At 36.0% G+C, this 14,054-nt stretch overlaps 1 protein-coding gene and 1 long non-coding RNA gene across 3 annotated transcripts; one reads left to right on the top strand and one right to left on the bottom strand.

Moving 5' to 3' along the window:
• Nucleotides 1-860: 860 nt before the first annotated feature.
• Nucleotides 861-13,492, bottom strand: LOC147478800 (organelle RRM domain-containing protein 1, chloroplastic-like). Of its 2 annotated transcripts, none has more exons than XM_086583915.1 (7): nt 12,845-13,492; nt 8,029-8,126; nt 7,875-7,940; nt 5,995-6,196; nt 4,293-4,390; nt 4,127-4,198; nt 861-1,311 (listed from the first exon to the last, which is right to left on the bottom strand). In XM_086583915.1, exons 1-7 carry the CDS (start codon nt 13,246-13,248, stop codon nt 1,115-1,117), a joined length of 1,137 nt encoding a protein of 378 aa, XP_086440041.1. In that variant the 5' UTR covers nt 13,249-13,492; the 3' UTR covers nt 861-1,114. The 2 variants fall into 2 exon arrangements, with proteins under 2 accessions (XP_086440041.1, XP_086440042.1); XM_086583916.1 differs by having other exon boundaries at nt 4,148-4,198.
• Nucleotides 9,232-12,624, top strand: LOC147478801 (uncharacterized). Its single transcript, XR_015208627.1, has 2 exons — nt 9,232-9,935; nt 10,272-12,624. It is a non-coding gene; the product is annotated as an uncharacterized LOC147478801 (long non-coding RNA).
• Nucleotides 13,493-14,054: the final 562 nt, after the last annotated feature.

Here is a 14,054-nt window from a genome sequence, read left to right as displayed (position 1 = left end):
TAATAGTTACAGCTTATTTTTTTTTATCCATGCGGAGCCAAAAATTTGTTCCAGGGTGAGCCGGCAGTTGAACCCCGCAAGTTTCCAATTCATATCAAATAGTGTGTACATGTGATTATTAGTTGGTTTTATTTTGATTAAATAATTGCATATCTAATTGTTTGACAAGTTGTTAATTTCTCTCCTAAATTAATATTTTGAAAATCAAAATTATATAAATATTTTAGATAACAGAAATTTCCTTATTTTGAAAGTGTTGGATGACAAATCAAACCTACTAGTTTGGTTAATTAGACTAAATAAAATTGTTAATACATTTTTTGCTTTAAATAAGGTGTTTAACTAGTAGTCTTATATAGCTCATAATATGTTTTTTTTTTTTTCCCTCTTCATTTGTCAATAAATAATATCACTTGGGTGTAATGCAAAATACGATTGTGTAATGGGACAACAAAGAATAGTTCACTTGTAAATTTGTCATGCCGACTGTTTTAAATTCTAATGGCAAAATAAACCTACGTAATGTAGCAACAAAGAAAAATTCACTTGTTCTAAATTCTAACTACCAAGATGTTTTGTAGTAATTTAGTTTATACAAAATCTAGTATACGCCTGTTGTACCTGTGCTCCAACATCTGAGCCCTCTAATAATCAAAGGAGTGACATGGAGCATGCAAAATGACAAGAATTATCACATCACTTCTACTTTTCATTCATTGAAGAGACCCATGTGTTGTGCATTTGTTTTTCATTCTTTGGAGGAACCATGTTTTCGGTTTTCAGTTTTCAGTTGAAGCTCAAGTCAAATTAACATGTCAATTACCAAACACCTTTAGACCCAATAAACTAAAACCTTTATCTATGGGTAAAATAAGCAATTCATGAATATAAAAAAAAGCAACCCAAAAATATTTCTGCCAAAATCCAAAATTCAGGGTGAGCCAGGGTCCCCGGAGCACCCTGGCTCCGATCAACACTTTTTTATGATAGGCATGCATGTTTCAATAACTCGGTAAAGCTGATTGGGCTTTGAACCCAAGACCTATAGTATCTTTACCAAATAAGTTAGCTCGTACATGCAATGACTTATTTTATTTATTTATTATTATTATTATCATATTTTGTCAGGTGACCTGGCCAGCTTACGTGGACCTCGACTAACCCTGGGCCTACTACCTCCACGGTCGACAACTACACTAACAGGTCCCTCCATATGGTCCATATCTTCATCATCATAGATATCTCGGTTATCATATATATATCCAAAGCGTGAATCAGATTTCCCCTCGGCTGGAGGTCCAACCAAAAGGACTGCATGAAAGATGATTAAAGATAGTTAAAACTAGACTACTATTTCGCGTGAAAATTTAAACATACCAAGGCATTGAGCATAAAACTTTAGTCTTTCTTCTATATAATATTATGCTGAGAGACAAAAAAAATATATGAGAAATAAATGAACTGCACTGAAATGCTAGCCACATCACGTGTTCCGGAAAATGATATAGAGAATTAAGAATTAGGATTTCTATGCATAAAATAATAAAACATTTGATGTTAAGAAATTAGGAAAATGCAGTCGAGAATTTTTTCCAAAGAAAATTCAGCCAAAGAGGAGTAAAAAACAAGAACACTTTTCTTCTTAACCAAACTTCTTTTGGAGAATTGTTTATTCAATTTTCGATACAACACTTTATCTATTTTGGTAAGACTTGATAACATTGCTAGTTCCCTGTACGGTAGGAAAAATCTGAAGAAACAACCATAATTACAAGTTCAGATTTCAGATAAATTCATAAGCAATTTTGTGACTAATTTTTCACTGCAAGCCATATAAGTCTGGTTGTAGAGCGAATCGAAACGAGTTTTAGAGTGCTCAAGTTCGGCAATTGTCACTCGAGTCAAGCTCAAATTTTGTTCGAGCTTTATTTCTTGCTCAAGCTTCGACTCATAGATTCAACAAGTCTAGAATCATATTCTTTTAGACTACAAATTCGAATTTAATCATAGGTTCCAGAGTTTGATTCGAGTTGTTTTGTTTACATACTCAAAAAACTGGCAAAACCCATCTAACAACATACAAAAAATAAAACTATATTCCCACTATCACAACAATTAACCACTGGCTATTACATGGTGTACAAAATATGATTACAATCAATTTGTATAGAGTAACAACTATAATCCAACACACTAACATAAAATTGCGAGCAAGTAGCTCGCGAACTTTTGGAGTTTTAAAATGTGCAACCTTGACTCATATTATTGAACGAGCGAGAGCGAGTTCGAACCGAGCCCAAAACGAGTTGAGTGCGAGTCTCTCTCTCACACACAAAATGAAGATATCTCCACTAATATACGATGAGGCTTGCCTCCCCAAGATAGCCGCCCAAAACCCCAAGCCAGCCAAAACCTTTTCTTGACACAAAAAACAGTGCCAAATTTGACAGCTCCAAATGATGGCTCAAATACAGTGAACTAAAAAAAAACACATCATCTAAAATTATTAGAGGATCTCGAGGTGGTGGTGGATGTTGAGGCCGAAATTTGAAGAAAGTATCCTCAAATTTTGACCAACTCTAGGTGGAGGCAAATATTAGTCGCAAATTTGGAGTAGGATCTACCATGCGACATTGATACTATCGCGCGACATTACCAATATCCCCCAAGTTTTAAAAAAAAACAAAAAACCCACGCGACGCACCAAATTGAAAAAAAAAAACGCACGCGACATTACCACTGTCGCGCCACATCCGTATCCGAAATCACAAATTTGAGACAGGTGATAACTCCAAATTTGCCTCCAACTAGAGATGGTTTTTCATAAAATTCCGACAAATGTGGAGGTGATACTTCCACCTAGAGATGCTCTTAGGGACAAAAATATACTTTAGTTGGACAAAGTAGTACACAAACTCACGTGATTGCTTTTCATGATGTTATCCACAATCTCCACTCTCCACAAAGCTAACATGTTGTTGACAAAGACTTTCCAAGTTTCATAATTAATGAGAATTGTCACGTTTGACACACTACGTAGGCATCTTGCCTCCAACCTAAAAATCACGGTCCCACATAGCACGGCCCCATATAGCTAATACATGCAGGGCACGTGCATACAGACTAGTACTACTATATTGCAATTCATTAAAAAAAATCATACCAAAAAGATCACTCACCCTACCTCACTAGATTCATTTACGCCTAAACAAAAAAGTACCATTTCTGACTTGCAGTAGGTATGAATGAGGGACTACGTCGTCCAATCCCTAAATCTTGGGCTCCAAGACCTTTTTTATCATAAAATAATAGTAGCTCACAAAATCTTTCCCTACTACGATCTATATTAGTTGGAATCCGAGCCAAAATTTCTTTATAAGAGAACACACAAACGAGACTCGGATTTGGATGAGATTTATACAAATATGTAAAACATTGCATGTACTGAAAGACAAAATGCAACAAGGACACATGGATGAGTATGAGAGAGATCCACTACATCATCTGGTAAATCTGGTAAAATGGGAGAGATTGTATTACTAATAAAGGAAGATTAAGGTTTGAGTTTTTCATAACTTGATTTTTTTTAACCAAGCTCTACTAAGAAAGTGGTTGAGGTTCAAGCCTAGACGTAATCTTAGAAAATAGAGTAATTATTTCTTGATTTGGGGAAATGCACTTTGGGTGGAAAAGTGGTCTGTCATCTGGTAAAATGGGAGAATAAAAGAAGATGAAGGTTTGAGTTTTCATAACTTTATTTTACTTATTTTTTAACCAAGTTCTACTAAGAAAGTGGTTGTGGAGGTTCAGGCATCGAGACATAATCTTCAAAGACGAGTAATTATTTCTTGATTTGGGGAAATGAACTTTGGGTGGAAAAGTGGTCCAACAGTAACCCTGAACACCCCCTATGGTTGTAGGGGTTTGAAGAGCTATTCCTACTATCCTCCTTTGGTTCTTGAGCGGGATTACTCTAATCATTTTCTAAATATGCTAATTCGGAACTGTATACAAGTACAACAAATATGTCCAACTCCAGTTGTGCATAGGCTAGTCATCGTGCTAGTGTTCAATCATACTAGTTTCCAAATAGAACACAAATAATTAATGGAGTTAACAGACTTACCCTCACCATTCGCGCACTTACTTTTAGCATCAAATGAATAATCCGGAAGAACTTCTAGAACATCCTGCAATACTGTAGAGGAGCATCTATGTAGTAAGTACATTAATAATAAGACTCCATACCATCACATATTTATAAGTCATTATGAAACAAAGAATTTACCAACCTTTAAGTTTAATTGAGGAATCCTCATCAATTTCAGCACAAAATCCAAACGGACTCTTCCACCAAACAGCGTAAACCTTATTTTTTGCCTCTTTTTTGCTGGAAAAAAAGTTCAAGAGGAAATAATCGAAGGATTTATAGAAATCACATAAGCAGCATTAAATGGATAAACGAACAAAACACACTGCTTGAATGTCATGTGGTAGTGAAATTGAGTTATGTCCAGATAAGAGAATTTAAAACACCCAAGACACCAAAACAAGTAACTGGATCATTTTGCTTTTAATTTTATTTTATTAGCAAAAATAGAGTTTTTATTAAGTACTCAAGTAGTGCAATTGCATCAAACTATAGGCCCAAAAACAACTTAGCAATATTGTTTGCTATGCTAAAGTGATAATTTAGCAAATGAAAAAATAGTTTTCCAATTTCAATTATATTAACTGTCCTTTGGTGTGTGTGTGTTTTGTTTTTGGTTGGGTGGGTGGGCCTTTACAAGTTATGCAACTTTAGATTATGTGTTTTCACGTGGACACAATGAAAGGACTACATACGCCAAATTCAACTAAAGATAAACTAAAATGGCCCTATGTCTATCTCATTCAATGTTCTAAAAACGCTAGGCGGTAGTCAGGCGGTGGGAGAGTGCCTAGGCCTTTTAGGCAGCGCATATAGGGCTGGTCATCGAGTCGAGCTATTCGTGAATAACTCGAGCTCAGCTCGTCGAAGGCTCGACTCAAACTCGTTCGCACAAAAGTACGAGTCGAGCTTGAGCTTAATTTAAAGCTCATTCTAGATAGTGAGTAGTTCGAGTTCGAGTAGCTCGCGAGTTACTCATGAGCTACTCGAGTCGAGCTCGAGCTCGAGTAGCTCGCGAGCTACTCATTTTATAAGCCCATACGTAGTATATAATTTATAATTTATACGATATTTTATACTTTATACCCAACTATAATTTACAATTTATACTAGTTTTAATGTTTTATATACATTTTTTTCGAGTTTGAGCTCGAGTTCGAGTTCAAACGAGCATAACTGAACTCGAGTTCGAACCTGAGCTCGAGCTCGAAGTGTAAAACGAGTCGAGCCGAGTCGAGCTTGAGCTATTAGTATAACTAAGCGAGTCGAGCTTGAGCTTCAATATTAATCTCAAATGCGAGTTCGAGTCGAGCTTCTGCATGTGCGAGTCGAGCTTGAGTATAGCAAAACTCGACTCAGGTAGCTCGATGACCAGCCCTAAGCGCATAGACGGATTAGGCGCTAGGCGGTTTTTTTTTTTTAATATATTTTATAATATATATATTAATATACACCTATGCTATAAGAAATAAAGAAAATCATTTACCATAACTCAAAAAATAAACACAAACAAATATACTTATTATAAAAATACGTAATAGTTAAAGAATATCGACTTCATATAAAAACACTCTTTCTTATAGTGGCATATAATTTATATTGGACTTTAGTCTTTTAAATTCATTCAAAACTTAAGCCTGCGGGTCTTTAATTTTCAACATTTAATCATTCAAAAAAAAAAAAAAAAAAAAAAAAAAAAACTAGACAGGACCGCTTAGAGGCCGATTAGTCCTCCTAGCCTGCCTAATCGGTCCACTGATTTTTTAAACGACTTGGGCTAGGCGAGTCGGTTAGGCACCGCCTAGCACCTAGAGACCGCCTAGAAATCATTGATCTCATTTTACCTTCCAACAGCCTTGGCTAGCAATTGAACACAATAATGAAAGACGTCTAGTGCATTTGCAAATTCACAGTCAGGAAACTTTAGATGAACAATCCAATGATCATGATTCCACTCCGCCTTCAAATTAGACAGATGATAATAGCTGTAGATATCATCAAGTCGGTGATTCCAATTAAGCCCGATAAATTTAGCAGTTGATTGTTCTGCAAGAGAATAACGAGGCCCAAGATCAAAATGATAATAAGTTCAAATTAACAATGAAAATTTAAGCAAAATACAAAATAATAATAATAATAAGTGACCGATCGAACTGCAAGACAATAAAGAGGCCCAAAACGATAATAAGTTCAAATCAAGAGTGACAACTTTGAGCAAATACAAAATAACAATATTAATAATTGAAAAAAAAAATCATACTATTTGCATTTGATACAATTGGCGTCGAAAGTGGTGAACTACTTAGAAAATTGTAGGAAGTATTGGACACCAATGCGAAGACAGCTGGTTTTAAACTTTTAATGAATGTGTTTATGACAATCGGTTTTGCTATTTAGAAGAGGCTTGTGGCGTAATTTGTAGCGCTCCCTTGACCTTTAAACCCTTTGTATGATTTACTTTGGATATTAAATAAAATACATTGTTGATTTTTTTTTAATTATTATCATTAGTATTATTATTATTGTTAAATAGATTCGCAGCAGAACTTGTCGTGCAATTGTCATCTCCCATTGTATAATGAATCATTATACACCAATAAGATAATTATTTAGTAAAAATAAATATATAAATAAATAAATAAACAGAAAGTTCAAAAAGGAAGGCTACTAATTTTCTATATCCTAATTGGATGCATTTTTTAGTTTTGAGAGTAAGGTTTCTATGAAGAAAAGTTGAATCTTTCTGAAGCCAAGGTTTAGGAGAACTAGTGCATCAAGTACTTTGCCAAGACGTGCCTATAATCCATTAGAATCCAATCCCATGCTAGGAACAAATTATGTAGCAAATATGTTTGGTGTCCGAATCATTTAATATCAGGTAGAATCAATAAACTACAAATTTGTGGCTAATTAAACGTGGCATGGTGTTCACTGTCAAGGTGATACGACACATCAAAGCAAAGGCTAGAGACAGTAAAAATAATTTTGAAATGAAGTTCATAATTCTAAAAAAAAAATTGTAAAATTCTTACAAATTCATATTAGACTAAGGAAATGGATATGGCCTGTAACCAATTAACTTATTTAAGGGACCATATTTGAGTGAAAGTGATTGTAACCAATCATGAGAGAATTAAGATAGGAAGCAAGAAAAATCCATCAAAGCCAACTTTTCCTTGCCAAGATGAACTGGCAAACCCTTAATTTACCTACCAATAGGTTCCTGTATTTCAAGAGATACAAGTAAAAATTCTTTCAGCAATGAAGTGTCTTCGAGTTGGTATACTATCTATTATCTGGCTTACACGCATCCACACACATCTCTACTGTTAAGTCAAGAAGGCTGTGGTAGTGATAGAATTTTGGTCTATATCCCCAAGGAAAGGCATTGCCTTCAAGATTTGAACAGATGATGGAACCAAAGTCAAATATACGGATAGAGTGCACAATCACTGTTGCTACCCAAATTCAATAAATACATAATAGCCTAGTTCAAAACATAGATGCCAACATAAATTGCTCTATTTGCTCAGATTACGAGAGATACCAATATGCCAGCACAAGAAAGCAAAATATCAGCATGCCAAATATACCAACACCAAAGTATAATGCTAATTTCTCAGATCTCGGCACGTTATGTACTATGCATGAGTTATTATGTAGTCATATACATCATATTGTACATGTAGAACAGACCACAAAATACTAACATTAAAAAACTTACGACTGGGGTCTTTGTTCCGAGCACCGTAGTAGTGATCTTCCACGAGAAAAAATCGATCTGCGCGATCTATTGAGAAAATATGAAAACAGCTTTTTATCAAGAACCCATCTCATCAAATATTTAGAAACTGGATCTGAACAATGAAAGTACTAACAGTTAAGCTCATATGCAGAATCTGCATCGATTTTAGCACCAAAACCAAAGGGTCGCTCACACGAAACAAGGTAAATTTTCTTTCTTGCTTCTTCTTTACTAAAAAAACATGCAGAAACATAAAAGTTATTATGATAACCAATAAAAAGGATTGCAAAGGTAAATCATATAGATGGCATATAACAAACAAAAAAATAGATGAATTTAATATTCAAACCGAAACTACAGTTGAATGAAGATTGGTTGTAAGCTAAGGCAATCCCTAATAAGTATGTTTATCTATTTTTAACAAACTCATTTCACAACATAAAACTCCAAAAAATATTACTAGAAAGGTCTTGTTTTGTTAAGAAGTTGTCACGATTCTCCTCGTCCTGTCACGACAATAATGTCCCCACTTGGCCGGTTCCGGACTTCCGACAGGGTGAGTTTTAACCAAACAGTAGCTTCCTAGGAGATCACGCATCATGGAATCTCTCCAGTCTGAGCATGCTTAACTACATGCTCCTGGAAAAGCCTCGATGTTAGGATTTGATAGATAATTAGACCACACAATGAGGCAAGCGTGGGCCCCTCACTGGGCTAGGTGCGTTTCCAAGATACCCCCTTGGACCACACCCATGAGATATAACAGAAACAGCCAACTTCAAAGTAGAACGACTCAAATATATAGCTAATTGACCGAAGTTAAGAGGTCTAAAGGGGGCCAAATTTACAACGCAGCAAAAATTGAGTGCAACACTTTTTTTCCTCTGTTCTCCTCACCTAGGGCTGTGCAATAAAACCGAAAAAACCGACCATATTCGGTCGGGTTTTTGTAACTTGTCGAGCCGATGCAGTTTGAAAAACATGAACACCGACATAAGATCGGTTCGGTGCTCGGTTTTAAAATAAAAAAACCGCATATAACCGAACCGAAAATACCAAAAGTAGGGTTACAAAAAACCTGTGCTGCATGGGTACGCCACTCTTTCCGCCGTGTCCGTGTCGTGTCGTGTCGACACCGACACGACACAGATACGTGGTCGGAGTGTTTTGAGAAAAAAAACACAGCTTTTTTCATAGTCAAATTAGGAGGGAAGTTAGAAATTGTAAGTGGAGTTTTCAGTTACATACCTTTATTTTAATAATCTGTCTTTGGTTTCTTTCTCTTCAGGTTTCCATTAATGACTTCGCACTGAGTTCGCAGCACCAGATCTATCCCGATGAAGAAGAAGAAGTGGTTTTGACTTTAAACAAATAACTTTCTGTTGTGCCAAAGCACATCAATTTTTGCTGTCTTAACGAATCTAATTTAAGGTTGGGCCAGACTACAGTGGCCCAACTTTGAGCTAACTTTTGCTGTAGCAGGGACATCAATTTGGTGTTGTACTTAAAAAAATAATTTTCTGTTGTGCCTAAAGATATCAATTTTTTATGTCTTAAATCATCCCATTTAAGGCTGGGTCAGACTAAAGTTGCCCAACTTTGGGCTAGTTTTTGCTGTTGCCGGACCATCAATGTGGTGTTATATTTTGGAACTCTTAACACTATGCTTTTTAAATTTCATTGTTTTTGAGGATTGAAATAAATATATTTAATAAAAAATTCAAAATAAAATATTAGCCGTGTCCCCGTGTCTGATATTTTAGAGCTTGCCGTGTCCGAACTGTCGTACCCGTGTCCAAATCGGACACTCGTACCCGTACCCATGCAACACAGCAAAAAACACATTAAATCATGAGGTTAAATTATTAACCCACACCAACCAAGAGATAAGGTCGTGGGAAGCCTTTAGAAAGTCTACTTGTATTCACAAACTTCCAAGCCGCCATCTCATTTTCCAGCACCAAACTCCACATCTCCACCACTTCTCCACACACCACGTTGCCACTACATCTCCATCATCGTTAAGTGTTAGACGATCAGGTTATTCTCTACCTCTCCTTTTAGTTTAAAAAAACCCCAACTTTTTGTTTGTTTAGTTCAAGTGTTTCACCTTTCTAATTCCTTTTAGTTTCACTAGAATCATAGCATGCATCTATTTATTTTTCTCTTTGTGAAGTTCATAATCTACTGAGACACTCTTCAATAACTAAAAGTAAATATGTATATAGTTATACTAACTCTTGCAATGCACGTAGGTTATTTCTTCGTTTAATATAACATAATATTGCTCAAGTGTTTGCACAATGACACAATCCATGTTTTTTTTTCAGATTACAAACTATTTAGTTAACTCTTGCAAATTGTGTTTTTGGACAGATGACTTCGACTGAAAATCCTACGAATGCTCCATCTCCACAACCTCTTTCTGGAACAACTACTGAGAATCCTATTGATCTATGTCCAGCCAAGGCAGGTAAGAAACGAGGTAAATCTCCAGCTTGGGATCACTTTCGTAAGATTGAGGGTGGTGACCCGAAAAACCCGAGGGCTGCATGCATTTATTGTGGTACTGATTATGCATGTCATGCCAAAAGAGATGGAAATAAATCAACTCATATGACTGCATGTAATAAGAACCCATATAGAAAGATTGATGCATCACAGAAAACATTGTCTTTTAAACCAACCAAAGATGGAAATGGTGAGCTTAAGGCAGTAAGCCCTTGCTAGAATGGTAATTGTTGATGAGTTGCCTTACAACCAAAGTTTACTCCCATACCCTGTAGGACTACATTTGCTAGGGATTGCATCAAACTTTACAAGGATGAGAAAAAGAAGTTGAAAAGTGTGTTGCAAGGTAATAGGATTTGTCTCTCCACAGATACTTGGACGTCTATTCAAAACCTAAACTACATGTGTTTGACTACCCACTTTATTGATTGTGATTGGAACTATCAAAAAAGAATTCTAAATTTTTGTATAGCTCCAAATTACAAGGGCGACACAATTGGAAAGTTGGTGGAGAAGTGTTTAGGAGCTTGGGGAATTAATAGTTTTTTTTTACTGTAACCCTTGATAATGCAAGCTCTAATGCCACTGCCATTGATTACTTAAGGAAAAAAACTACCCATTGGGAAGGCACTGTTATGGAACATGCCCATTTAAATATGAGATGTGCGCATATCCAGAACCTTATTGTTTGTGATGGTTTAAAAGATCTTAGTGAAGCAATTATTAATGTGCGGAATGTTGTGAGATATGTGAGGTCGTCTCCATCTAGATTGGCAAAGTTCAAAAAGTGTTTTAAGGAGGACAAAATAGAATGTGATTAACTATTGTGCTTAGATGTGCAAACTAGATGGAACTCTACATACATGATGTTAGATGCTGCGGAGAAGTTCCAAAGATCCTTCGATCGAATGGAGGATGAGGGCCCACATTACCTCCTTTACTTTGGGGAGGAGGGTGAAAAGATCCTTAGACCACCTACTATTGCTGATTGGAATAATGCTAGAGTGTTTGTTAAGTTTCTGAAAGTGTTTTATATGGCGACGTTGCGGTTTTCTGGATCTTTGTATGCTTCCTCAAATTCTTTCTTTCATGAGCTTTTCTTAATTCAGAAAAAGTTGTTTCAATTTAGGCAATTGAAGATGTTCGTTTGAGGACAATGGCTATGCATATGCAAGCCAAATGTGGAAAAGATTAACATCTTGTTGTATGTCGCGGTAGTGCTTGATCCCCGATACAAGATGGAATATTTGTTGTTTCCTTTAAGTTGTATGACAAATCTAAGGCGACTCAATTGGAAAAGAAGGTCAAAGATGCTATGGTTCAGTTGTATGGGTGTATGTCGACCGTTATTCTACTGAGCCAAACATCAATGGCAATGGATGTTGATGATGATGATTGAGCAAGATCCTACTGAATTAGCCTCTCAATTATTTGCTAGATAAAGATAACTTAGAGAATAAGACGGAAGTTGATAGGTATTTGGCAGAAAATTGTGAATTAGGGGGTGATAAGTTTGACATATTGGGTTGGTGGAAAAATAGTTTCACTAGGTATGTTTGCACAAGATGTTTTAGCAATTCTAGTGCCTTCTGTTGCACCGGGGTGATCCTTTCCATAGCTCATTAGCTCCTAACACAGTGGAAGCACTTATTTGCACACAAGATTGGCTTCGTTCTCCATCAATCCCAATTAATCTTCGAGAGTCCATGGATGATGTGGAGCTGTTTGAAAAACTTGATGCTGGTAATAATTCTCATTGGAATATATAGTATATTGTTCTTCCTAGTTGTATTTTATATAGTTCAATTCTTATGTATGTATATCTTTTGTAGAATTGTTCGGATCAACTTCTATGTCAGAGACTAGTACAAGTGAGGATTGACAAGATCAGACAATTTCGTTAGCGAGTTTCATATACTCCCTTCACTGTTTTAAGTTTTAATAAGCAATATTGACTTATTTTTGTTCTGGAATGCAATGCAGGTGAGGCTGCCAATGGAGGGGTGTTTATAACATGGAATGACGAATGTCAAAAGATTACTTATGCGAACCTGTCGTTTGGTTATTGATATTGACTCTATTTTTGGTTGTATTTATTTTGGGAATGTTGTGAAACTTGGAAAAGTAAGCTTCTTTGTATATCTTTTTAAGTCATGGGTCAGTACATTTTTGGTTCACTTCATTGTTGATTATTTTACTACAAATTGTTTTAAAGTTACAGGTGGTGTTCAGTTCAGTGTCGGGTTGGGCGATCATCCCCTTTCTATTCCCCCTTCATCATCAACTTCTCTCCCCTATTTCTTCCTCACCTTTCCAATTTTCTTTAAAAGTACAATACCAGATATCCAAAGCAATAAGAATATAATTTATACAGCAGCAAAAAATTAATAAAGTTGAAAACTTTTTGCTGTTAACAAAAGATAAATATCAGTAGTTACCTTGGAATTGGAAGAACAGATGCGAGAACGTCAACGTAAAAATCAAACAACTGCTGCTCCGTAAGGAATTCTATTCCACTGATTTTGAGCCCAACAAGCCAACGATCGCCAGGTTTACTTTTCACAGGGTCAGGCGGTTTTTTACCTCTTGCTAAAATATATAAATTTGTGACCCTTTCAGGATTCCAAACACTAGTTGTGGAAGAGCAAAAGTCACGATGAATGGTACTGATTTTCGAAACAGAAAAAGATGGTTTATTCATAATGTTTATTGAAGAAGAAGAACAACAACAACAAGTGTGAAGAAAGCGAGTACGAGTGGTGGCGGGGATGGAGGAGTTAACTAATGATCTCATCATTGCAGTAGCACAAGAAGTGCAGGAGATAAGTGACGATCTCATCATTGCAGTAGCACAAGAAGTGCAGCAGCCACTTACTCTGGAGAACAGGGGTCTCTTTAAATAATACTAGCACTTTGAGAGCTCTCCAATTAACCAAAGCCCACCAAAAGCCTAGTCCATGTGGTAACGAATCACACTCAAAATAAGCCTAACCAAAATGCGACCAATGAGCCTGTTTTTTTCGCACTTATTTTATGTTATCTATCCGAAACCGAAATCAATCGAGTTAATAAAAATACTCCGATTCCAAAATTCAAATTTGTATCGATTATAAAAAAATTTAATTCCCAGCCCGATTTGTTGCTCTAGATGTAAAGAGGTCCCACTAACCTACTAATTTAGACTAAATGTGTTAAATTTGTCGAGATAAAAAAAAATTAAATAATTTCCGAATTTTAAAATAGCGTAAAATTGAGAGTTGTCCAATTAACCAAGCCACGAAAGCAAGCCCAACAAAAACCCAGTCCGTGTGGCAAGATTGATTTTAAAAACTGATTCTGTTAGAGCCAAGTTATTTTGTGCGGCCATAAACATCAAAATGGCTATGACAGTGATGTTTCTTCGCTCTCCTGCTTTCATTTCAGCGTTTAGCTTTCTAGGGGGATTCGATACTCCAGAAGAATTTGGTTTGTTTGCACCCTTTCTAGAGATTACACCCCAACCATATCCTCCACCACCTGGTGCTAGATTGATGGTAATTTCTATTTCCTTGTTACTTTACAGTTTCGGAGAGGTTCTGTATAATGTCAGGTTGTAATTTTATTACTGTTGGTATATATTAATTAGTGATATTGTTTGTTGTTACTTGT

The sequence above is a fragment of the Coptis chinensis genome, chromosome 9, assembly GCF_015680905.1.
Source record: "Coptis chinensis isolate HL-2020 chromosome 9, ASM1568090v1, whole genome shotgun sequence".
NCBI lineage: Eukaryota > Viridiplantae > Streptophyta > Magnoliopsida > Ranunculales > Ranunculaceae > Coptis > Coptis chinensis.
Note: the sequence above shows the minus strand (reverse complement) of the source record. Positions and strands in the feature narration are given on the sequence as shown.

Excerpts from the sequence above, each read along its gene's own strand:
- LOC147478800 (XM_086583915.1), bottom strand. The coding sequence starts at position 13,248 with ATGATGAGATCGTCACTTATCTCCTGCACTTCTTGTGCTACTGCAATG. Across the intron at positions 6,197-7,874 it reads TCGGAACAAAGACCCCAGTC|AACAATCAACTGCTAAATTT; the intron begins GTAAGTTTTTTA and ends ATTCTCTTGCAG. Across the intron at positions 1,312-4,126 it reads TAAGTGCGCGAATGGTGAGG|TCCTTTTGGTTGGACCTCCA; the intron begins GTAAGTCTGTTA and ends TCTTTCATGCAG.